Source organism: Peromyscus californicus, unplaced genomic scaffold (genome assembly GCF_007827085.1).
Source record: "Peromyscus californicus insignis strain IS unplaced genomic scaffold, ASM782708v3 Scaffold_10__1_contigs__length_136768540, whole genome shotgun sequence".
Lineage (NCBI taxonomy): Eukaryota > Metazoa > Chordata > Mammalia > Rodentia > Cricetidae > Peromyscus > Peromyscus californicus.
The window spans coordinates 50,021,374-50,048,530 of NW_026294391.1; the positions used below are offsets into that span (position 1 = coordinate 50,021,374).

Below are 27,157 nucleotides of genomic sequence, written 5' to 3' on the forward strand. Positions count from 1 at the left end.
TAGTCTCCCTCCCTGCCAACCATCAACTGCCAATAGCTCCTCAATTAGGGGCAAAGTACTTTTTGGGTTGTTGTTATTTGTTTGGTTTGGTTTTTTATTCTTATTGAAAATAGATTATTCTCTCATACAGTACACTTTGACCACAGTTTCCCCTCCCTCCACTCCTCCCAGCTCCTCCTCACCTTCCCTCTCCCCCAGATTCACTACCCCTCCTTTCCTCTTCAGAGAAGAGCAGACCTCCAAGAGATGATAGCCAAAAAGGATAAAACAAGATACAGTAAGACAAGGCAAAAGCCCTCCTATCTCAAAAGCTTGGCAATACATTGTTTGCAAGATTTGGGGGAAACAGTCACTTGTACACTGTTTATGAAAATGTATAATTCCTACGAAGAACATAATTGGGCATAGTGGCTCAGGGTTGTGATCCTAGCATTCAACAAGCTGAGACAGGAGGACTCAAGGAGGAGCTTGAATTCAAAAATAACCTGTGCTACATAATAAGCCCCTAAGTAAAAAACAAACAACAACAAAAAAAAACAGGGCTTAAGAGATGGGTTAAGGCAGCACTCGAATGGCAGCTCACACCTGTCTGTAACTCCAGTTCCAGAATTTCTGACACCTTCACACAGACATATGTACAGGTAGAACACCACGAACATAAAATAAAAATAATTTTCTAAAAAGAGAAATGGGTTAAGGGCACTGGCTGTTCTTCCAAAGGACCCAAGTTCAATTCCCAGTACCTACATGATCACAATCATCTATATAACTCTAGTTCCAGGCGATCTCATGACCTCTTCTGGCCTCTGTGGGCACCAGGCATGCATTTGATGCAGACATACATGTAAACAAAACATGAACAAACTTTGAAAATGAAAATAAAGATGGGGATAGAAAGATGGTTTAGAAGTTAAGAACACTTGTTGCTCTTACAGAAGACCCAGTTCAGTTCCCAGCACCCACATGGTGGCTCACAACTATCCATAACTGCAGTTAAAGTTCCAGGGGATGTGATGCCTGCTTCTGACCTCCCTGGGCATCAGGCATGCACGTGGTACACATACACACATGCAGACAAACTACTCATATACACTTAAAATAAATAAATCTTAAAAAAAACTTTTAAGATAATTAAAAAAGTTTTCATGTACACTTACTCTCTAAGCCAGCAATCTCATTTCTAGGAATTTTCCCTGAGGAAGGCACAGAGCTACTGGATATGGTACTATTTGTAACAACAAATTATTGATTTAAGTGTTCTTCCAAGGAGTTCATTGTAATGAGTGCATACTTATACCATGCAGCATCCACATGATGCTTTGCAGCTACAGGGACATAAAAACAAAGGAAAGATTTCTACATACTTTATGTATAACACTAGACTGATTTTCAAGGTACCTCACTATGTGAAAGAAAACATGGAAAATAACTATCTATAGACACTATCTTTTATGTAACAAAAATAAATCAAAACAACACACAAAATTCTTGATATATATCCCCCCCCAAACAAATAAAAGTGTTCAAGCAAAAACTTGAACACAATGTTCAAAGTTGCAGTACGGACAATAAACAAAAGATGGAAACAACAACACAGATGCCCATCAACTAACAAACAGATAAACAAAATGTGATATATATAATCATGTAACAGTATATTATTCATTCATAAAAAGAAATAAAGTTCTAGCACATGCTATAACATGAATGAAATAAATTAACATTATGCTGTCAAAGAAGCCAGACCCAAAAGGTCAATTATTGTTATAATTCCATTTATATGAAATATTCTAATAGAATAAGCAAATCCAGAGATATAAGGTAGATCAATGGCTGCTAAGCACTGAAGGATTGGGGAGTGACTGCTTAATGAGTCAAGCAAGTTTTAGGCTTGCATCTAAAAGTGAAGGACTCAGATAGTGGAAATGGCTGTACACATTGCAAATTTACTAAAAGTCATGAACAATAAAAACATTTTAATGTATTTTTCGTGTGCCTGAACTGTGAAAACTGTAGGACATTTGTGAAGACTTTAAGAGAATTACATGAAGGTCTTTAGCTTTTCATGACATCATTTGGAACAATGTTTAAAATGCCAGTAAACAAAACTCAGGCTTTAAGACTGAATATAGAGAGGTCAACAGAGGTTTGAAACAAAGAAGAAAGGCTTCATGAGAAGGCTTTCATCTCACCACTGTAGGTTAGTAGGATTTACACAGAAGAAACAGAGGAAGAAAATACTATAAGCAAATATTGATGTGGAATTCTTTAGTGCTTTGTTTTACTGTGCATTCTCATTGATTTCTTTTCATTGGGATATAGTTGATATATTTTTCTCCCTCTATGATATGCAGCCAATCTATGATGAGGTATTTTCAAATACAGTTGACCTTTTACTTCTAGCCAAAATTCTGTAACTTCTCTATAAATTTTAAAGTAGATTGTTGGATTCTATTTCCCTTCGTAAATTCTTGTGATCTTACCTGGCTTCTGGCAAAGGATACTGCAACAGTTAAGAGCTATAGGTATGTGGTGGTACAAAATATGAAGTAAAACTTTCTAAGACTATCTGTTTTCTACTGTCAAAACTTCTCTTCACTGATATCTAATCAAGATATTATTATAATAATACAGAAAGAATAATACAATCATGGAAACACAATGATTGCTCCTTCACTCAAGAAATACTGCACACTTTCTTTGTACTGGCTACTGTGATCAAAACGGGGGCAACTGGGACATAGACCCTTTCTCTGAGATGCTTCCTGTCCATTCCAACTTCCTACTACACAGGTGGCAAAATTAAAATCTAGACAGGTGATAGGATCAGGTCAATATCAGATCAAAATGATACAATTAATAATAGCACTGCCATAACTCAAGCATAGCCTCTATACTTCAGTGGCAATGAGTACCTCCATTCCCCAGATCTGAATACAATTCCCCACTTAAAATAAATCAAAATTCTAGGGATAAACAGCCAATTCCAGGTTTATGATAGAAGTGTACATGATAAGTACATCATCTTTGCCCTAAAAACTGGGGAATGTTCAAAGACCGGTAGGACCCTGTCAAAAGGATGATTAAAAGGACTCCACCACCCACCAGCGGGCAGTGGTGATATATACCTTTAATCCCAGCACTCGGGAGGCAGAGGCAGATGAATCTCTGTGAGTTCGAGGCTAGCCTGGTCTACAGAGCGAGTTCCAGGACAGGCGCCAAAGATACAGAGAAACCCTGTCTCAAAACAAACAAACAAACAAACAGAAAAGGACTCCACCAAACAAACGTGAACCTCAAAAGGAAAAATGAGAGTCTGGGGAAATGGCTCAGTAAGACCACTTGCTATGAAAGCAAGACGACCTGAGTTCAAATCTCCAGCACCCTAGTAATAACCAGATGTGGCCTTGAATGCCTGTAACCCCAGTGCTGATGGGCAAATGAGTAGATTCAGGGAGTTCACTGTACAGCCAGCATAGCCAAAAACAGCAGACTTCAAACCCTGTCTAAAAGAATTAAGGGAAGATTCCCCAATGTCTTTCTCTGGCCACTGGCATACTCACCCACATGTGTGCTCAGCAACCAACAGACACAAAAGGAAACATGCTAATGGATACTGAACTTCAATAGTGTATTTCTTAGAAATGTCCAGTTTCGATGTCATAATATAAAAGAACAGAGAAGCTGGGTGTGGTGATACCCGCAGTGCTTAATGAACACATGAGGCTTAGGCAAAAGGATCACTTGAGTTCAAGAGTTTGATAGCAGCCTGAGTAACATGGCAATACCTTATCTCACAAAGCAATTAAATGAATAATTTAAAAATAAAATAGGAAAGAGGATCACCAATAGCTACTCAAAGCATTTGGTGAAGTTTTGTGAGGAAACTGGCTATATACAATATACATGACTTAAAATCACCCTGTATCTGCATAATTACAAAGGGATAAAGGAAGTTTTACAAATAATCTGACATCATCTTTTTTTTTTGTTTTGTTTTGTTTGTTTTTTTCGAGACAGGGTTTCTCTGTGCAGCTTTGCGCCTTTCCTGGAACTCGCTTTGGAGACCAGGCTGGCCTCGAACTCACAGAGATCCGCCTGGCTCTGCCTCCCGAGTGCTGGGATTAAAGGCGTGCGCCACCACCGCCCGGCCAATCTGACATCATCTTAACCAAGAAATCAAATGTATTATCAATAATAATGGAATGAATGACATCTGATCAATGGGAAGGTCTCTATTCCATCCATGCTGTAGATGTTGCCACATTTATTCTGAAATACATTTTACTGTTGCCAAAATATCTAACCTGAACCTAAGCACAAAGAAGCAGTCAGGAAAATCCCAGACATTGGAACATTCAACTAAACAAGTAGCCCTTTAAAAGTTTTGACATCATGAAAGACAGAAAGAATGGGAAGAAGGGAGGTACGGCTGTTCAACACAAAATAAGATCAAAGAGTAAAGAGACATTAAAAACTAAAGTAAACTTTGCATCTTAAAAAAAACTTATGGGAGCCAAGGAATGACTCATCAAGTGTCAGTACTTGCTGAGCAAGCCTGACACCCTGAGTTAAGTCCCCAGAAGCCAGGTTTTAAAAAATCTGGGATGGAGTAGTGTGTATCTATAATTCCAGCACTCCTATAGCCAAATGGGAGGCTAAGATAGGAGAATCAGCTACACTGGAGATCAGCTAGCCTGGAGTTCACAGCAGGAATCAACAGAATAATAGAGACCCTGCCTTGATGGCTCAGAGGTTAAGAGCACTGACTGCTCTTCCAGAGGTCCTGAGTTCAATTCCCAGCACCCACATGGTGGCTCACAACCATCTGTAATGAGATCTGGCACCTCTTCTGTATACATAATAAATAAATAAATAAATCTTAAAAAAAAGAGAGAGACCCTGCCTCCAAGCAAGGTGGAAGGAGAAAACTAATTCCCAAAACGTCCTCTGACCTCCACATGCTCACTGTGGCACAGACATGCCAGTGCATTATTATGCCCCTCTCCCTCCATCCCTTTGTCTCTCACACACACAACAAATAAATATGTCAATAAATGCTTTTAAGTATAAAAGATATTTCTGAGCTAATTACCATCTTAACCAAGAAATCAAACTTATTGCCAATAATAATTAGAATAAAATTTGTATATAATATAAAATAAATAATTAGAATAAAAAATAGAAATTTTTTCCTATAGACAACATATTAAATACCATGAAAACAGTGCTATGGTTAAACAGACAAGCATCCTTACTCTTAGGAAATCACGGCTGAAGTTCAAAAAACTCACCCTAAAAGTCCCTGTATATGTGGTTAGGAAAAGGAAAAGGAAGCAAATGTATAAAATGTTAATCCAAAATGAGGGTTATATCATTTAAAATTTCAATTAAAGCAAATTGATTCCCCAGCAGGCTCAGTCACTTTTTCACACACCTACGTGATGTTATCATCTACTAAATTTACTACTGGTTACCACACTATCAAGTTAACAACTACAACAAATGCATCAAGGAAGGTTACAGTTTTGTGTTTGGCTGCCTTCATAAATATCTTGGGATATAAACCTTTTTTTCTACTATACAATTATTAAAGAGCTAATCTAAGTACATCACTTCTGTAGGAATTAAAAGACATTACTTATTATTGCATCCCTCAAAATCTGCAATTCTAAAATTACTAAAGAACTGAAATTTGCCGGGCGGTGGTGGCGCACACCTTTAATCCCAGCACTCGGGAGGCAGAGCCAGGCGGATCTCTGTGAGTTCGAGGCCAGCCTGGACTACCAAGTGAGTTCCAGGAAAGGCGCAAAGCTACACAGAGAAACCCTGTCTCGAAAAACCAAAAAAAAAAAAAAAAAAAAAAAAGAACTGAAATTTTTAAAATAAGTACAGGATCAAAGTCTAACAGGAACATAATACTTTTTATTTCCTGTGGAAATTTTTGCTTCTTACATATAATTTTTCTACCCAACTGTTTCTCTATTAGAACATACTCTCAAAGGCAGACTGTATCAGAATACCAAGTTACTCCAAATTTTAGGCAATTCTTCAAATCTCAAAATGACATTTTTCAAAACAAAATGTAGGTACCTTTTCCAGAGGTGTCAAGTGCATCATCCTCAAGGTCATCATCAAAAATCTCTCGGCCATCTTCCACATAGCCTGTACCATCTGAAAAAATAAAATTTCATATTGGAATCAAGTTTCTAAAAGTGGCCAAAAGCTGGGCATGGTGGTGCATCTCTGTAATCTCAGGACTCAGGAAACTAAGGCAGGAAGACTGCAAGCTTGAGACCAGCTCGAGTTACAAAAGGAACTAGAGGACAACCAGAGCTACAGAGTGAAAGAAAGCCTGCCTCAAAGTAACAAAAAGCAAGTCAACAATAGTATTTTACTCATGACTCAAAAATTCAAAACCCAAAGACTTACCTACTCACTTTTTCTGGTCTGTTCCAATTTATGTTTGGTAGAAAGAATTCTGTTCAAATGGGTATTTAAAAAGGTATAGCAGCATCCACCCAGCAGATGTAGAGTCAAATCCTAAAGATATATAGCATATCTAGCTAGGTGAGCTAGAGAAATGATCTGACCCACAGGATCAAAAACTTTGACACAGAAGGCTGCTTTATAGCCATTTTGCTCTACCAAAGAAAAGGAAATACCACAAACGCTGAAAGGTATCCTAATTTCCAAGGGAAGACTAGCCACATAGTCAACCCCAATTACAGAAATGGGAGTCACAGACATAGTCTTCATCTCATTCCTCTGTCCAAAATTCTCATGCCAAGAAATCAGAACCTATGCCGGTGGTGGTGGTGCACACCTTTAATCCCAGCACTCAGGAAGCAGAGGCAGGTAGATCTCTGTGAGTTCAAGGCCAGCCTGGTCTACAGAGCTAGTTTCAGGACAGCCAGGGCTACACAGAGAAACACTACCTCCGAAAAAGAAAAAGAAAAAGAAAAAGAAAAGAAAAAAAAGAAAAGAAACCAGAACCTAGAACCTGTAAGCAGGAACCACTGAGGTTTATATAAGAACAGAAAGAACAGCCTTCAAGGTGCTTTCTGTGGCTCAAATTACATCTCACACCTACAACCTGCTGTACTCTTCATAGCAACTCTGGAAGCTGGTCTCTGATCTCCAGAAAACTTGTGGCTTAGGTGATATTAACTGACTTAGCCAAAGCTAGATGGAAAGTGGCAAAGGCAGAACCTGAAGTGCATCCCTTAATTCCACAGGCTATGGGACTGTGTGTTGGATTCACAGATTGGTAGTTCCTCACTATTCCTTTTTTTAGAGGAGGGCACTGATAACTGAATCCAGTGACGTAAGCATTTCCTTGTGGTGATATTTTATCTGTGCTTTAATAAATAAAGCTTGCCTAGAGATCAGAGGAATAAGCCAGCCATTATAAGTAAACATAAAAGTCAGGCAATGGAAGCACATGCCTTTAATCCTATCACTTGGAAGGCAGGGATCTGTCTGGATCTCTGTGAGTTCAAGGCCACACTGGGAACAGAGCCAGGTATAGTGACACATGCCTTAAATTCCAACACTAGTTAACCATGGAGGTCTGGAGGTCTGTACAGACAGACAAGAAGTGACAGAGCTGGGCAGGAAGAGGAAGTGATGTAGCTGGACACAGAGAGCAAATCAGATGGCAGAACAGCAATGCATACAGGCGTGGGTAGACATGAAGTCACTCACATTTGGAAGCTGAGGTATCGATGAGGTGAAGTTAGCTTGTGGCTGTTTCTATTCCTCTGATCTCTCTCAGGCTTTAACCCCTATATCTGGTTCCGTGTTTTTTATTTAATAAGACCATTTAGAAATTCATCTACATTCCCTTTTAACTCGTACATGGTCATGTCCTAGGAGATTTATTCTTAGGTATGTGCCTATTATTTTCAAAAGGGTTCTTAAATCAACTTCCTATTTTTATGCTTCTTCATCTTCAAAAAACTAAGGAAAATCTAAACAAAAAATATGTAGCAATGCTGTGACACCATATATTGACTGTCAACCAAACTGACAGGATCCATAAACACCTAATAGATAAGCCTCTGGGAGGCTATCTAGATTGAGGTTAACTAAGGTGGGCAGCACCATTCCATAGAGACCCTGGACTTAAATAGAAGAAAGCAAATAAAGTACAAAACATTCCTCTCTCTCTACTTACTGACTGCAGATAAAATGTCACTCCTGCCTTCCCAATGATGATGGACTACAGCCTCAAACTGTGACCTAAATAAGCCTTACCATCCTTAAGTTGATTTCATCAATTATTTTATCACAGCAAAGAGAAAGATAACTAATGAAAATGCCTCACATCTCCTCAGGCATAGCAACTGCCCCACATGACAATCAAGAAGTAACTAGAACAGTGCCTAGCAGGCAATTTCCTCCCACATACCGTCATCCACGATCCAGTCATCATCCTGACGTGCCTGAACCAGTTTCGAATACTGCTCTTCATCAACTTCTTCATAAACACTTGTGAGGTCCTCAACCTGCCATTACAAAGTTTATGGAAAAGCTTCAAATGGAGTGAAAGTGTTAAACAATTCTGATGAAAAAAAATTGTCAAATTGAAACTGGAATGGCAGCCTGATGGAGTAGCTGCAACCAAATCATGAGTTCTGACATTCAACACCACTGCAGGGTTTTCCTTAAATAGACATCAATTAACTTAGTATTCCTTTTAGGTGGGTGTTAACATAAGATATTAAATGATTCCATTAGCATAATACACTTGTCACACCATCAATTACTCATCTACTCCATAAAAAACAAACTGAATTATAGCCAATTCTTCATTAGCTGCTTTGGGGATTGTTCACATTATTTCTAGACTAGTTTTTTCCTATACTTAACAAATGCATAAGGCATAGTGCAACCATTCACCACTAACTGACAAATGCCCTGCAAAGACACATTTTAGTAACGGTTCAATTAACTAAATAAAATTCAAAGGAAATACCTTACTTATGCCCTCCAAAAATGAGCAAAACAAATTTGCTCTATATTCTGTAGGCAAAGAAGAAATGGTTTTTTGAGTGACCTGTTTGTCTTACCACTAATCCTCCCTGAAAGTGAGGCCTTGGAAGTGAATGGGGACCTAAGTGGGAAGTCCAGTGAAAGCAGTAAATTCTCAAATCACACTGGCCCATGAATATGAAAGTATCAGACCACCTCTGCAGTTAAAGCAATAAATGCACAGATGCACACCACTGCTGTAGCTATCCATAGTGACAGACCACTGACCTGCCAGATTGAGAATATGGCAGATCTCATTTAAAATTGTCCCCTCCTGGCTGGTTGATGGTGGCACATGCCTTTAATCCCAGCACTTGGGAGGCAGAGGCAGGCAGATCTCTCTGTGAGTTCGAGGCCAGCCTGGTCTACAAAGCAAGTTCCAGGATAGCCAGAGCTGTTACACAGAGAAACCCTGTCCTGGAAAAAAAAATTGCCCCCTCATTAGGAGTCTGCCTTTTTAAAGGGGAAACATACCAAATACACCAGAAAAGCTAAGATCTTAGGAAAAAACTTGAACACAGAGCCTTGAGAGCCTAGTAGTTAACAGCTAACTGGATTTCCACTATGAAGAATAACTACAAGATGGGGGTAAAGAGAGAGGGATCAGTGCTTAAGAGGATCTGAGTTCAGTTCCCAGCACCAAATGAAATGGTTCACAACCACCTATAACTCCAGCTCCAAGAGCTCGAACACCTTCTTCTGGCCTCCAGGGGTGCAAACACATAGGCAGACACACACATATACATAAATAAAAACATATTTTTAAAAGACACAAGGAAACTTTTTTATTCTGTCTTCTGCATGTGTGTTACTGAGGATAAACACAGGGCTTTGCTCTTGTTAGAAAAGTACTCCACCACTGAGCCATACCCCAAGTCCAGTAGACTATCTTTAAAATGCACACTGCTCCTGACCAGCACGAACTCTTTTTAGAACTATACAATTAATAGTACCATGTATAAAATGATTCAGCCACATAACACCAACATCTGAAATGCCACAGAGATCTCCTTTATAGAAATTCCTATATTAAAAAATGCTTTACTCACAAGGCAGTGGTGGCACCCACCGTTAATCCCAGCACTCAAGAAGCAGAGGCAGGAAGACCTCTGTGCATTTGAGGCCAACCTGGTCTACAGAGTGAGTTCCACCCAAAGCTACACGGAGAAACCCTGTCTCCAAAACCCAAAAACAAAAAAATTTACTCCTGCTTCAGTGTAATCCTTTTAGCAACTCTTTATGATCTCATAGCCTCACTTAACTTGAATGGTATCAAATGGCAAAATCCTTTCTATTTGCCTAATCCCCCAATACAATGCAGGCCAGAGTTAAATGCAAATATTCCCAAGTCAGATCACCTAGGTTCAAATAAAGACTCTTCCACTAGGATCTCACTAACCTTCCTGTGCCACATTACTTCACCTGAAAAGTGTTGTTAATCATATCATCTATTTCATATGATCAGTGGGAAGATTTAATGAAAAGTATTATTGGTAAAAGCACTTCAAATGTGTGTTAACTCAGAAAGTATATTAGTTGCTATTATCTTCTAGTATTTGTTAATCTCTTCCTACCCTTGGCAGTTAAGATACTCAAGAGTGTGGAAGGTGAGGCTAGACAATGTTGTGCATTCTGATTTTTACCTACAGGCCATAAACAATGGTTTTAAAAAAAACAGTCAAGAGTATCCCATTCAATCTTACCAACAAAAATAAGGCCCAAATTTCCAATGCTGATCCCCTAGCAAATGAGCTTACGAACAATTCTGAGAAAGTACTTAGCTATACTACTTAATATCATTAAAAGTAAAAACACTTCTCATTTCCCTTAAGCAAAGGGACATGCAGTATGCTAAATAAGGGGAAAACACGTGCAACTACTTTCATTTAAAATGGCATGCAAAGCTCCAGATGACAACTTTAAAGGGTCTAGTACTCTCCATAATCTGTAACTCTACCTCATGCCATATATGTTAACTATTATGTTGTAAGAATCATAAGCCAGGCCTAGTGATACAGGCCTGTAATTCTACCGACTAGGAAAACTTTAAGGCATTAGGATTACAAATTCAATGTTGGGCAGTGGGACACCTTTAGTCCCAGCACTTGGGAAGCAGAGGCAGTTAGATCTCTGTTGAGTTCAAGGCCAGTCTGGGCTACAAACTGAGTTCTAGGACAGCCAGGACTATTACACAGAGAAATCCTGTAATCCTGTCTAGAAAAATCAAAAAAGGAAAAAAAAAAAGATTACAAGTTCAAGACTACCATGAGCCATTTAAGTAAGCTCCAATCTCAAAACACAAAGTGAAAAAAGGTCTAGGAATATAGCTCAGTGGTAGAATGCTTACCCAGCATGTAAGAGGTCCTAGATTCTACCTTTGGCCTCCCTACTCTGAAAAAATATTTTAAATATATTAATATTTCTAACGAGGTGAAGGTGACACAGAACTGCCTGCAGGCTGTAAATTAAATAAAAGACAGGATTAAAACATTACTTACTTCATATTTATACTTCTCACCAGCTTTAGCCTTTTTCAGTCTCTCTAAAGCTTCTTGGCGTCCTTTCTTTGATCTTTTTTCTCGACGAGCTCGAGAAGCTACAAAACTCCCTGAATCTGACACAGCTGAAAAAAAAAAAAAACCGAGTGTATGAGATGTTATAAAATTACCAGCCATATTCCCTCAAAACCAAAGGATTGTTTCTAGACGCTCATAACCAAGTATTTTTAGAATGCAAAATAATTCACAACACTCATGTCCAAATATGAAGATCCTGTGACTCTCCAGAAATTTCCTCTAATTTCCAGTTAAAAGAGCTAAAGCCAATAATCTTTTTCACTTCTCTGTAGCTGTGATAAAATACTGACTACAAGACTGGACATGGTGGCACACTCCTTTGATCTCAGCACCCAGGAGGCAAGAGCAAGTAGATCTCTGAGTTCACAGCCAGCTGGTCTACATAGTGAGTTCCAGGATAGCCAGGGTTACACAGTGAGACCCTGTCTCAAAAACTAAAATAATAATAGTAGCAATAATAATAATAAAACCACTAACCACGAGCAACTTCAGGAAGAAAGGGTTTATTTGTTTGTTTGTTTGTTTGTTTGTTTGTTTGTTTGTTTGTTTGTTTGTTTTAATTTCATGTTAAGTCAGGGAAGGAACCTTGAGTCAGGAACAGAAAAAAAAATGAAGGAATGCTGCTTACTGATTTCCTCTCAAAACCACAATCAACTACCTTCCTTATATCTCATTTCCCAGGACCACCTACCCAGGGTTGGCAACTCCCACAGTGGACTGGGCCCTCCCACAGTAATAATCAATCAAGAAAATGCCTCCATGGACTTGCCTACAGACCAATCTGATGGTTTCTCAACTGAGGTTCCCTCTTCCCAAATGATCCTACTTTGTGTTAAAACTAAGCAGCACACGAGTTCTAGTCTTCCCCTAAAAAAAGGAAAATCTCAAAATCATGTAGAGAAACATGAAAGATGGATATCAGACTCAACATTTCCATCAGAAGCAACAGGCCACGAGCAACCCAGCAAATCATAAAAGGACAATTTATTTGGTGTTCCATTAATTAAAACAAAAGGAGTTAAATAGCATCTATTCTTTGCAAAGTACAAGATGCTACAGAACAGATATTAAAAAGACATAGTCCTTAAATTCATAGAAATATACAATCTAACACAGGAGATGAGTAGCAAAGGGCTCTAAAACAATGTTAAGTAGCATATGCACTAATGGAGGTAGACAGAAAGCACCTGGAATGTCAGAGAAATAGGCTGGCTGAAGGAATTTCAAAAGAGGGCTCAGATATTATGACAATATAGGACTATAGTAAAAATTCACAATGGTTGAAATGCCCTTTGTAAAATTACTGAAATATAAGAAGACCTTGTGTTCACGCATTCAATTTTTGACCATCTATGCTTTGGATCATCACAAACTAGTGTTCTCTCTCTCTCTCTCTCTCTCTCTCTCTCTCTCTCTCTCTCTCTCTCTCTCTCTCTGTGTGTCTGTCTCTCTCTGTGTGTCTCTCTGTCTCTCTGTCTCTCTGTCTCTCTCTCTCTCTCTCCTGTCTCTCTCTCTCTCTCTCTCTCTCTCTCTCTCTCTCTCTCTCTCTCTCTCTCTCTCTCTCTCTCTCTCTCTCTCTCTCCATCCACAGAATTAAGACTTTTATACACATGGTGAATGATCAAATCAACAATGCCTGGCAGCCATGAGTTTAGGCTCAGCATGACTGTCACATATGTCTGTGAAATTAAGTGTTTTATTTTATTTGATACTGGCTGATTTATTAAGAGGAGTAATCACAAAAAAGGAGACATTGATAAGAGGCATCCTAAAAACATCCATGCTGGAACATCTGTGACATTAAGCTGTTTGACTAAGTGTCTGACTGAATCAGAAAATAAGATGTAAAGAATGTGCACACAATGTTGGCAATAAACTGTTGAAAACTATATCATAAAGGTAAAGTGTAATTAGAGATCTTGTTTTCTCCCTAGCTTTCTGGAAATGGAATCTCTGTAGCATCTCAGTCTATTGTTTGATATTCACATTTGACTTTTAAATATATTTTCAGAAAGGCATTAAGCGAAAATTAAAGAATGCAGATACTTGATGACAGTCACAAAAATCTTGGGTGTCATTCAAATGATTAAAAAGAATCTTGAGTAGGCCTACATGAAAAGGGTTCAGAGATTATTGGGCATAGCCATTGAGAATGAATTCAGTGTATTCAATTCAAGACCTTGACATCCCACAAACTCTCTAGATCTTAAACAGATTTACTCCACAGGCAACACTGTACCACTACACAAAGTCTGAAATACAAATACAAATAAGACAGCTTCCTTGTCCCCAAAGTTATCACTGTTAAGTAATACAAAAGGACCTTAAATGGTGCCATAGAAAAAGTAAGAATGCAGTGGAAATGGAGAGAACCATTAAGTCCAGGAAATTGAGAAAAGTTTCACAGGAGAGGTCTCCAGCAAGCCTAAAAACTGGAATAGAATTTCAACATCACAAAAACGGGATAAAAAGTGACAGAAAACAGAAGAAGAGGCCTGAGCCAAATTACAAAGAGAAGAAAGTGAAAAGTGTTTCCAGAAACTGAAAGCCAGTGTGGAAGCTAATTTCCTTGCAAGAATACACAGCAAGTAGGAAAATTAGAGCCTAGATTCTAGACATCACGGAACAAATGCCCCAGTTCTGTCATTTTTAGTGGGCGACACGAGACCATCAGTAAGCCAGTTCATCGGTGAACAGTTATCTTCTTTTATTTCATTTCACTGTTTTCTGAGACAGGGTCTCGCTAGGTAATCGGGCTGTCCTTAAATGATGATCCTCCAGCCCCAGCCTCCAAAGTGGTAGGACTGTAGGTATGTGCCTCAATGACAGACTCACCTTGCTAAGCTGCCTAGTATCTGAAACTGAGAAATTCTCTCCCTATGTCTTGAGGGTTCACAGAGCCTTTGACCTGCTATAGTGGGTGCTCCTACAAGTAGGTGTTCCTTCCCAGATGCCTTGTAGCTAGGCTATGAACATATAAAATAGTCTCTACCAATGACAAACAGGGGCTCAGATTTTAAATTGGAGGCTAATGTCCCAAGGAAGGAGACATGCATTAAGGAAGTTTGCAAAAAAAATAGCAACTACTACAGAACTGAAAATGTGAGGCCAGTATATCTCAAGGTATAAACGTCAACATCTGAGTATCTTTCTACAGTTGGCAATGACCTCCTCTCTGGCCCAGTTTTGTGACACAATGATAATGCCTGTTTCTGGCTAAGCAGCCCCCAGATAGGCTTTCCAGTCCTACATGATCACTGCAAACAACATAGTAGTCTAATAAATTTCTTTTATTTAAAGCAACTAGAGTTGGTTCCAGTAGCTGGCTTTTTTGATCATTATTAAACTCCCAATCTCTTTTCATACACAGGAAGAGCTACTTTTAAGACCCTTTCACACTCATGAAAAGGGGGAAAACACATCTGCCCCATAAAGCTGTAAGGATTAAAAAAGAACGGCTATCTCATTTTGTACTTAGCAGTACAGGAGAAATTCAGTATGCATGTGTGAATGCGTGTGTGTGTGTGTGTGTGTGTGTGTGTGTGTGTGTGTGTGTGTGTAGTTGTAGAATAATCAAACACATATACACATACATCCACTCCACACCTAGCCAATACTTTCGTCTAGCTCCAGAAAGCAAAAATAAAGCAAGCAGTTTCCTCAGGGAAGATTCAATGTGGCACTACATATGACTGTTTATTTTCTTCACTCCATGAAGGTAGAAACCACATCCACTCTACCTGTCGTGCTAATGCCAGAGCCTGGCAGAATGCCTATGCCTAGTACCGACATAATAAATATTTGCTGAACAAACCAATATACCAGATTTTTTTATCATTAAAAACCCCCGATGGCTTTCTATGTACAAAAGCAGCTAATTACACACCTTGCTATTTTTTTGCTGCCACTGTCCATGTGTTCCAACTTCCAACACAAAAAAAGCCTGTGTTTTCTTTTTTTTAAAACAATGTCTCTAATGCTTCATGTAAGCAAGTTAGTAAAAAAGAACAACAATGGGAAAAAAACACGAAGATTTAAATATTGTTTTCAAATCACCACTTGGAGTACCTCCACCCTCCCCAAAAGCAGGCAGAGACAGTAACCTGCAGCAGTCTTTCACATAACAATCTTTTCATCTGCTCTAAAGGAAAAATTCCAGTCACAAGTCCCCAGCAAATACTTAATCAACACCATGACTTAAGAGGGGTCTCAAGATTGCACAGTATCCTCCAAAGAGTGATTTCTTGATGTTCACAGATGGAGTACAGTTTTTTAGGGTGAAGAAAGGGCTTAGAGACAAATCACTGATAGGGGGGCTGCAGACTGTTCATGTTCTCACATCTGACATTCCATTTGTAATCCAGGCTGGTCGACTCTCCAAAATAATTTGTCTTCAAAGAAAAGAGAAAGGCTAAGAAAATTTGGAACGTGTGATTTAAAACTAGCTGAATGCAAAGGAAACTGATTAGGCAGCAAGATCTCATTAATGGCGATGCACACTGAGTGACAGGCCATGTGATGCTAGGCTAAGAAAGTATCTGATTTTAAGTTAGAACTGAAGTTAAGTCACTTCAGTTGAACATTGCTTAAAATCAGAAATCAGACAAGGCCATCTGCATTTCTGAATCCTACTTCGGGAAATAACTTCAGGAAATAAAAGATTACTACTCACAAACTGCCTGATATACGGGGCATCCAAAATGCTACAACAGTTTTTTGTTTTTTTTTTTTTACAAACTTCGCCCAAAATGACTACATCTGAATACTATTTCTATGCAGCACTTAAAGAATTTTCCCGCAGAATCTGAAAAATTCTAAAGACAAGATTCATTTGTATCTGGGGACAGCACTTGCAGCTCTCTCCTCTATAATAATGCCAACAATTTTCCTGGGACTTCCTAGAAACGGAAGCACACGCATGCTCTATCCCGGACCTCAAACTGACACCTGAGAAGGGAGCAACGAAACAGTTCCAATCAGGGGAGAGCAAACGCTGCCGAGACAGGTTGCCATGAAGTTGTAACCCGCACGTGTGCGCGACTCATCAAAGGAAAGGAAAATAGCCAACGAGTGTGGCGCCTGTCACAAGAGAAGGAAACCTCCCAAACAAAAAATCCTTCAGCCAGCGACCCCATAAGGAAGCCCCTAGGGTCTCCGCCCAGAAAGATTAGAGGCACCCACCAAACAGACCTGAGGGGCTGTCCGAGAGCACGCCACCTTCGGAAGAATTAAAAGCAGAGACCCTCCGCCCCACTCAATCATGCCGCGACCCCCACACTCCCAACCAGATGCCCCGAGCAGCGCTCGTCGCTCACCGCTTGTGCCCAATTCGCAGTCGTCGCCGTGGACTGGCGCCATGGTCAGACAGTCTCCCGATTCCGCGCCAAGCAGCCCGAAACTGGCGCGGGGGCCGAGATAGGCGCCAGTACCGAAGCCAATCAGCGGCTCGGAAGGCTGTGGACTTCCGCCCGGAAGGCCACTGACGTGCAGCGCCGAGCCGCGCCCCGCCCCCGGCCTTCCCGCGGGAGCGCATTTGGCGCCCTGTGATGACCCCCGCGGGAAAAGCGGGAACCTCAGCGAGGCCTGAGGAGTACTGGAGAAAGAAGCGGTCGGGCGCTGAAAAGAAACCTCCTAAAGACACTGCGCAGGCGCACGCATGCTATTAAAAAACCTGAAGGATTCGTGGGAAAAGGGGTTCTCTGGTCATGAGAAATGATTTTCTGAGAAAAGAAATGCGGGCGGGCATAAAAGGAAGGGATACTGTCTCTTCCTCTCAGTCACTGCTCCGTCTCTGTCCTCCCCACCCCAACCCCCCAAAAGAGACTTCCTCACCATATACAATCTATTCTTGCCTGGTCCCTTGTCTCTCCGAGTGTGGCTATCCACAAAAATGTATGTCATAACCTAAAAGTGTGTGCACCATCTTAAGCAAATTGCTCGTGGCCGCCTTCAAAAGCAACAATCTGACTGATGTAATGCACTTGAAAAACAACAAAATGACTTATTTGGTTTGTGCTTGTTTGAGCATTTGTTTATTTCTTTTAAGAGACAGTTTTTGACCAAAAATATAACTTTCACCTCAAAGAAAAAAAAAAGTTATCAGTAAACTTCACTCTTAGGAGGTTGAGACAAGAGGATAGTAACTTTGAACCCGAAATGGACTACTAAGTTTGAGGCTAGCATGAGCTACAGAGGAAGACCCTGCCTCAAAAAAGAAAGAGAGATGGATACAGGGAAAAGAAGAGGGAAGGTTTAATGGTCAAACATTAAAAAGAAAAAATAATTGAAAAAACAAAAGATGGGAAGTGTTTAATGATATTTCACATTAGAAAGAGCAAAGGGTAAATTGATGTGTACATACTTAATTGCAACAATATATCAAATACTTATGTATATGAAATCCATAAGCAAAATGTGTATTTTGCCAAGATGATTGAATTATAAATACTTTCTGTTTCTAATGTTCTCTTTAACATTGGGAGAATTTAACACTCAGGTGGAGTTAGGCTTGGGGTTTGAGTCATACACTTCTTTATAGCCTTGGCCTGGTTTCAGAGAACTAAGTTTCTTCTTTTATAAAATGTTTCTACTTATCTAAGGAATTATTGTGAAATTTAATTGAAAAAATATCTGTACAATGCCATTAAGATCCCATCATCTAGAGCAGTGAGATGGCCCACGGGTAAAGGTGCTTGCTGCCCAGGCTGACTCTCTTCTCTGAGTCTGATCCTCTGAACCCACATGGTAGAAAGTAGAAGGAGAGAACTGACTTCCACAAGTTTTCCTCACACTTACACACACACACACACACACACACACACACACACACACACACACACACACTCATACATACACACATGAGCACAAAATATGTAAATGAAATACATTTTTTTCCAAATTAAAGATCCCACCATCTGAGCTGGGTGCAAAGGCACATGCCTGTAATCTCAGCACTCAAGGTGCAGGAGGATAACAGGTTCCAGGCCATTCTATTATACATAGTAAGATCCTGTCTCAAAAAAAAAAAAAGCCACCACCTAAAAGACAGCTAACAATTTTAAGAGGGTGTTATTATCAGTGTAACCAAGTAACCAAAGGGCTATAACAGTCAAAATTATGAAATCAAGTGTTTCAACTAGCAGAAACTTTGATCAGTTAATACATTTGATTATGATAAACTTTTTTGGTTATGTTGGTGCTTTACACACACTGACCACACTGACCTTCCTAACTAACCATTTGAGGAGGCCAAGCAAGCAAGACATCTATCTTTGTTCTTCTTTCTTCTTAGTAATGGAACATGAAGTTTCAGCTAGGTGCATTGACAAAAAAGAATACTGTATTTCCAGGCATTCTGTACCAAGAAAAAGGCTTAGCTATGCAACAAATTTCTATACCACAAAATGTGGTTTCACTATGGAGTGCTGGGAGACTTCTTTTTTCTTTTCTTTTCTTTTTCTCCCCCTTCTCTTTTTGTCTCTTCCAGCAACACAGATTTGATGGCTGAAGGTCCTGTAGCCATCTTGGGTCATGGAATAAGTGGAAAGGAAAGTCACATGCTGAAAATGTGGAACAGAATGATAAGATATGGGTCCCTATATATGGGCCACCATAACATACTTAAGCTGACTAACTCCAGACTTCTACGTGAAAGAGAAGTAAATATCAAACATATTTAAAAGCACTAATTTTGAGTTTCCCATTATATTTAGTGGAACCTATTTCTATAAAATAAACTCCTTTTTTACTTTCACCTTTTTCTTACTTATTGAAACTTAATAAAATAAGTACTAAATGAGAGATCCAGCCTCTTGATTTGTATCACACCAAAGCTGATTCCCTTTTTCCATTGTACAGCTGTCTCTGCTGAATGCCAGTGTATGTCATTTAAATGACAGTAACCATTAAGAGCAGACAAATAAGCCGGGCGGTGGTGGCGCACGCCTTTAATCCCAGCACTCGGGAGGCAGAGCCAGGCGGATCTCTGTGAGTTCGAGGCCAGCCTGGGCTACAGAGTGAGTTCCAGGAAAAGGTGCAAAGCTACACAGAGAAACCCTGTCTCGAAAAACCAAAAAAAAAAAAAAAAAGAGCAGACAAATAACTCCATGGCATCCATTCATTCACCAAATGTTCATCAAGTGCCTATTTCTGGTATTGCTCAAGGCTCTGAAGATACGTTGGGCAAGAATAATTTTTCTGGAGATTATTTTCTACTTCAGCAATCTTTCTTTAATAAACTAAGATTTTTTTTTCTTTGAGAGAGAAGATATAGGAGCAGAGAAGAGACAAAGTGGGGAAAGAAAGTAACTGGGGGTGGGGCAGGAAACAACTACACTGGTGGTGTTTTATCTTTGGCACAGTGACTGTGCCTTAATCTACTGCTATCTCAGCCAGCAATTGCAACTTTGCAGTTACCAACCTGCTTCTCTAGCAGTGGCCTGGCCGCTCAGGCCGAAGCCTGGAGAGAATTCTGTTCTGACAGGCCACGGCTCTGTCGCTGCTGCTAAAAGTAGTTTTAACTATAAATATATGTAGTCTTATATAAATAAGACTCAAGATTCAAAGGCTGGGGTGGAAACCTGATAGCTCAGAGAGGTTGAGTAGTACCTAACTAACCTTCTCTCTTTGCTGGTGTCTCCCAAAAAAAGCATTCTTCTACTCCGTCAAACAGCAACAACAAATAAAAAAACCTGTGCCACTCCAAATCCCTCCCTACTTCTTCTGGTGCATCTCTCTGTCTCTTCGAGATGCCCTCTGATGCACTATGTTTACTTTCTGTTAACTAGTTGCTAATTTAGCCTCCTGACCCAAGATTAATTTTATTTAATTAACACAAATGCAAACTTGGGGTTCACGGTGTGATCAAATGTCCCCCAACACACTAGCCAATGAGATTATATTCTGACATGCTTCCTAGGTATGCTTCTTAGAAAAAATTAGCAAATTAGCACTTTGGTCTCAATATCTATGTGAGTTTGTTCACATGAATCTAGACCCTGTGCCTGATTTTCTTTAGGTAATATTGGCAAAATCAGCTTTAGGGTCATACAAAGATTCTAAGCTCAACTAGGCAATGTTAATATATATATCTATATATATTCGTGACTGTGAAAGGATCATCTGCTAGCTGGAAAAAAATTAAGCAAATAGTAACAGAACTTGCATAATATGTTCTTAATGGTCCACAAAGAGTCTGAGTGACAGGAGGAATATAGAACTGTGCCCAAGTTCAAACCATTTCCCTTTATGCATAAAATGTAAGAGCCCTCTCTTGTCTTACCTACCTAAAAGATGCTTGGCATTGATGACTATCAAAGGGCTTCTCCTCCTACTCCTTGACAAAGCACACCAGTCTGGATGACATTTGCTACCCTGTGCCCATGAGGTGCTGTAGTGTCTGATCCTAATGGAGTTTGGTTGAGTCCTTGGCCTAACAGCAAACACTCTGAGACTGAGACCAACTGAGTCAACACCCAATAGAGACAATTTAGCTCAAAATGAAATCCATGTCACCTCTAAAACAAAAATGGATGAGACTATCAAAATCAGGGACCAGACAGACTAAAATCAATGAATCTAACAAGGAATAGAGACAAACAGGTACATATCAGGGTTTCCCTAGCTTTAACACAAATAATCTCTTAATTACTTCACAGTGGATGTATGTTATTATTCTGGCTGCCCAGTATCTTGCTGTATGTGGGTCACTTTCGATATTCTGGATTTTGGAGGAGACAAACTAGCGGCCTACAAACAGACAATGTTTCTGTCCCAGCAATGCTGCTAGCTACGGCATGAACGTGTCTCACTGGCCATTTCCATAAGGGATTTTGACTTTGGAGCTAGTGACACACACACACACAAAAGTTGAGCAGTTATACAGAACCCCTGCAAATGCCAGTGTCCAGGCCACATGCAGAAATAGCCAAGATGCCCTTCACCAGAAAACGCAAAGGTGTGAGCTTACCAGAGATTTCATCTTAAGATTCTCCCTTTGTCCCAGCCCACTTCAGCTGAGTTCTCCTAGACAGTCTGTGAGCTACTTGATATTCTCTCAGAAACTTCTATTCCTTTTCTTCCTCATCATCACCATAGCCTGTCTGCCTGCATCCCCTCCCTACTTCCTTCTTTCCATTGCAAATCAGTTTCTGTTGCTATTTCCAATATCCCTCTGAAACACCAATGTAATTTTTTTACTTTATGCCTGCTTCACGTAAACTAAGAAATCTCCTGATTAATATTTCAGACACTTGCGTACAAAGAAGAATACCGGACAGAGGATGAAAGCAGTCTTCAATTTGAAAATAATGATCCCCACAATCAACTAACAGGTGATTGTTCTACCTAAAACATGTTTTTTTGCCAGGCGGTGGTGGTGCATGCCTTTAATTCCAGCACTCAGGAGGCAGAAGCAGGCAGATCTCTGTGAATTCGAGGCCAGTCTATAGATCGAGTTCCAGGAAAGGCTCCAAAGCTACACAGAGAAATCCTGTCTCGAAAAGCCAAAAAAAACCAAACAACAACAACAACAACAAACATGTCTTTTATGAGCTTAAGTAAAGTAGGACTGTCCCCAAGGGAATATCTTTGGGTATTCAAAGAGAATCCAGCTAATACCTACAATACTAAGGACAAAAATCTGGGCTGTGAAGACTCAGAAGGGTAACTCCAAGAATCCTCCTCTACAGAAGGCCAGCACTTGGCACTCCCAGACCGTAGTCCCAGAGACACACTCTCACTAACCAGAGAGCCCCTCTGTGAGATCTGACCTTCGTAAATATCGCTGTCTTGTCTCTAATTGTATTCAGTCATTAAAGAGTAAATTCAATATCTTTTCTTATTCATTTCTTGAAGGCAAAATAATTTTGTAAGATCTGGTTTTCCAGCTCTACTAAGCTGAGAAGAAGGGGAGAGATACTAAACTAGACATTAATTGTTCTGTTTCATAACCATTCCATATCATATTGTTAGTAACACTTAAGCTATTAGCTCAGTCCAGAAAAATGGACAGTATCTTTAATGTGTATGATTATGTACATCTATTGCTATGTTTTACAGCCTATAAGAGTTAATCTTGAAGATTAGAATATAAAGAGGCTATCTCTTTGGATGACTTGAATCCTAATCCCCATAGTCCTAGGAACTTCTGGACAGAAAATTCCATTTTATGGGGATGACCATAAAACGTAGTTAATTATATGTAGATAGCTTTGTGAGTGATATTTTATTCCTTTTTTTTTTAGTTTTTGGTTTTTGTTTTGTTTGTTTTATAGCCCAGACTGGCCTTGAACTCCTGATCAACCTGCCTCTACCTCCCAAGTGGTAGGATTACCTACAACTACATCATATACATCTTAATTAAATAGCATTAATGTAATCAAAAATATAGAATGAAAATTAACTGTCTTTGAGAAACACTTTTACACCATCAATTTTAGCCATTAAGCCAATGCATAATGTCCTTGGCCCTGCTCTCTTACAGAGCAATGTTTACTCTATGCCTTTAAGCGAACCAAAATGAGAATTATTTGCCAGTCAAAAGATCTTCTGTGATAACAGACCTTGGATCATTGTGTGAATATGCAATGTCACTCTGAATGAAAACTCCCCTAAAGAGAACTATTATTGTTTCAAAACCTTCTAAAACATCAGGGAAAACTACCACTCTGGAATGGACAACTTGAACTCATCTAGTAAGTATTAAAGTTACTGGGTAGGGCAAGAAGATGACTCAGCAGGTAAGGATGCATGCTGCTAAGCCTGGCAACCCAAGTTTCATCTCCGGGACCCACATAGCAGAAGGGGAGAACTGACTCCCACAAGTTGTCTTTTGACTACCATACATGTGCTGTGGGACACACATACACAACACACCACACGCACTAAGTAAATAAATAAATGCAGTTTTAAAAATCTAACACAAAATTTAAACAAGGTTAACAAAGATGGCCAATATGAATTTCAGAAGAGGAAGACAGCATGAGGGTTTCATAAATTACATCTGGTCAATCTTCTATAAAGCAGTGGTTCTCAGCCTGGCTGCAAATTTGAATCATCTGAGCGGTTCTTCCAAATGCCAGATCTTTTGAGGATGAGACACTAATATGCAGCCAAAGCTGGGGACAAGTATCCTTAATGGAGCATTGTGAACTCCAGTGGGATGGGTAACCTGCAGAGAAACAGTGAGCCAAACAGTATGTAGGCACAAGTGCTTGGGCCCAGCTCCAACCATAAGGCAGAAGGGCTCATCCTTTGCCTGAATCTCATGTTATTCAGTCCTGTGGCTTCCTGTAATCTGAATAATAACTAGGTTTATAAAAAGAGTGAAGGGTTTGTTTTATAGCCATTGGCTTTAAAAGATCATCCTAGAAACAGGAAACAAAAGGTGCTGAAAGCCGTGGTGGGGGGATGTATGTCAAACATTACTTGGAAGGCAAATCTGCTGAAAATTTCATATAGATATATAAATTTGACACCCTTCAGAACATATATAAGTTATCCTTAGATCCAGACGAGACATTACCTCTTGATTGACCTTTACTCTCATTCTCCTTCATTGCCATAAATAATGTTTAGCTGCACTTACTGATGCCTATACTCAGGATACCTTTACCTTTTTGATTCAGTTGACACATTCCTAATGAAGCCTCTTAATCCTTACTTGAATTTTACAGGTTGTACATTTCCTTAAGTTCTTAACTAAACGTCTCAATTTGAGATGATTGTAAATTCACAAGCAGTTGTAAGAAACAATGCAGAAGGAGTCCACATACTCTTTACCCAGTACACAAATAATCAGCCAAGCTATATGTGGACACAGATGTGTGAACACTTTACGTAGTACCTCCCAATGGTAGCATCTTCACATTAGCCATGGATATATACTAACCTGTGTGTGCTCTATTTTTATAATTATGTGTACCCACATCTATACAAACATGTTTATTTCTCTTGGATAAATACTTAAATCATGGGATTGCTGGTAAATACATGTTTATCTTTAAAATAAACTGCTAATTTTAAGGTGACTGAGCCACTTTTCATTCTCCCAGCAATGTGAGAGATCCAGGCATTATGCATCGTCAGCAGTACTGTCAGATTCTATTTTAAATTCCTTCCTAGTGGTGCATATTAATATGCTATTGTGAATCTTAGCATGCACTTCTGGGGTGACTACTGATATTAAGAGTTTTCACATGTGCTTTTAGCTACTCATAACCCTTTCCCCCTCGCTGCATATATTGTTTCATTTCCTGCTTTAATGGAGCAGTTCATATGGTTCTTTTTTATTTCTTCTTTTGGTATAGGAGTTAATGTATTTTAACTTATTAGTGATTGCCCTGAGATGTACAAGTACACATTTTAAAATAATAGAAGTTCACTTCCAAGTTATAATGAAATGCAGATAACTTTTCTTCTTAATTTCTTTTAATTTTTAGATATACGTATTGGGACTGGGCTCCACCACTCTGCATTTTGATTGGTTGTAGTTTTCTGTAGTGGTCTCTATCTGTCGCAAAGATAAATGTCCTTGATGAGGGGTAAAGACTTTTATTACCACTCCTAGCCTTAACTGAGGAGCTCCTGAGGGACAGAATCAGTTTTCTTTAAGAGTATGGGCACTGGTAGCTCAATAACACTCCAGAGGATGGCCCCTACACCCAGGAATATATGGGTAGCCAAATTGGATTTGATAGGTTATTAAAAACTAAAAGAGGACATGAAGTTGAGGATGCAGGGAGATGGTGGTGGATAGAGGAGACATTAAGGGGAGAAGTTGGGGATGAGTATGATTAAAATGCATTGTATGAAATTCTCAAAAAATTAATAAAATATTTGCCAAAATTTTATTACATTTATTTAGGAAAGTTAAGAGATGAGGTGGATGTGGAAAGCATTAAGGACAGGAGCGGGGTGAATATGATCAAAATACACTGTATGAAATTCATAAAGAATTAATAAAGTATTTTTAATCTTATTTATGTATTTATTGTGTGTTTACATGTGCATGCATGTGTGTGTGTGTGTGTGTGTGTGTGTCATGCCATGCATATGCAGGTCAGAGGACAACTTAGGGAACAGTTCTCTCCTTTCACCATATAGATCCCAGGGAATGAATGAATGCAGGTCATCAGACTTGGCAGCAAGCACCTTTACCCAGTGAGCCATCTCATCAGACCAAATGCCAGGTGTCTTTAACTGAGTATTCCCAGCTCCTCATCCCCTTGCCTCAGTACATTGGTGCCATTCATGTCATTTATTCATGTGCTATAACTAGTCACTACATAGTCACTATGTTTTCAATGGTTGGTTTAGATTAACTAGGAGTAAGAAATGGATTTTACCTTAATCTGTTCCTTACCTGATATGCTTCTTTCTCCATGCAGATCCCAATTTCTGAACTACCCTATTTTTCTACTGCCCAAATTTCGTTAACATTTCTTGTAGGAGGAGGCTGGTGATGAATTTCTTTCTGTTTTTATTTGTCTGAAAAGTTTTTATTGCTTTTTGATGTGCTTTTGCAGATCTATTTTTTGAAGACCACGTGTAGAATAAGAGTTATTTGAATGCCACATATAAAAGAAAAAAAAAACCAAGAAAGCATTGTAAGTAGCATTTAATTTCCTACAAGAGAATAATCATTTAAATATGGTAATTATCTAAAACGATGAAAATTTTAGCAGTCTCTAAGGGTCCCCATATTTTGATATAAAATAGATGGACAGGACTTAAACAGCTTTAGGAGTAGTGAAAAACTTTGGTAATTGACATAACATTTTTGTTGTATCACTATTTCAAAGCTACACAAAAGATTATAAAATCAAAGTAACAAAATTCAGACAACTAAGCTTTAAACACACATACACACACACACACACAGAGAGAGAGACAGAGAGAGAGAGAGAGAGAGAGAGAGAGAGAGAGAGAGAGAGAGAGAGAGAGAGAGAATTATTACATATCCACAATAATGGGGAACAAAGGTGAGACTTCAGCCAGAGAAGCAGTTAAGCTAACTGCAGATCTTTACCTCTTTGCTCCTCCAAATCCATTCCCCCCACCCCGCCGTCTCATCCCTAGCTCTATGGCAGACCACCTGCTGCATCCTCCCATCCCACCCTGCTCCCATCTCCAATGGATCACACTGATCTTCCCTTTCAAACTTCATTGCCCAGACTCATCAAATTCTCCCATCCCTCACTCCAGCAGGCGTTCCCTGGGAACTCGGAGGCAGGGAAACAGGTAAGCTAGATGCAGAACTTTACCTCTTTCTCCATTCCTCCAAGTCCAACCCCCCAGTCTCATTCCAACTCTAGAGCAGATCACCTGCTGTGGCCTCTTCTCCCATTCCTCACTTCCTGCATTCCTCCCTGCTGTTGGCCCCTTAAGCCCCACAGCCTAGCCAATCCTCATTCCTGTGTCAGCTCCCAATACCTAGAAACACATTTACCTGAACTCCAAGTGATCACATCTATTAGGATCCCAAAAGAATTTCCTGCCATGCAACACACAGCCACCACACTCTCCTAAGAACCGGAGAGGGCAAC

The 27,157-nt window shown here is 39.5% G+C and overlaps 1 protein-coding gene across 1 annotated transcript in view; it reads right to left on the reverse strand.

Moving 5' to 3' along the window:
* Positions 1-17,193, reverse strand: part of Pola1 (DNA polymerase alpha 1, catalytic subunit) — a 303,693-nt gene extending 286,500 nt beyond the window's left edge. The window contains exons 1-4 of the mRNA XM_052732483.1: positions 16,928-17,193; positions 11,535-11,659; positions 8,414-8,510; positions 6,094-6,174 (exon numbers count right to left, since the gene is read on the reverse strand). Of these exons, the coding sequence (XP_052588443.1) occupies positions 6,094-6,174; positions 8,414-8,510; positions 11,535-11,659; positions 16,928-16,970 (346 nt within the window). The 5' untranslated portion in view covers positions 16,971-17,193. The remainder of the gene's footprint in view (positions 1-6,093; positions 6,175-8,413; positions 8,511-11,534; positions 11,660-16,927) is intronic.
* Between the last annotated feature and the right edge of the window lie 9,964 nt (positions 17,194-27,157).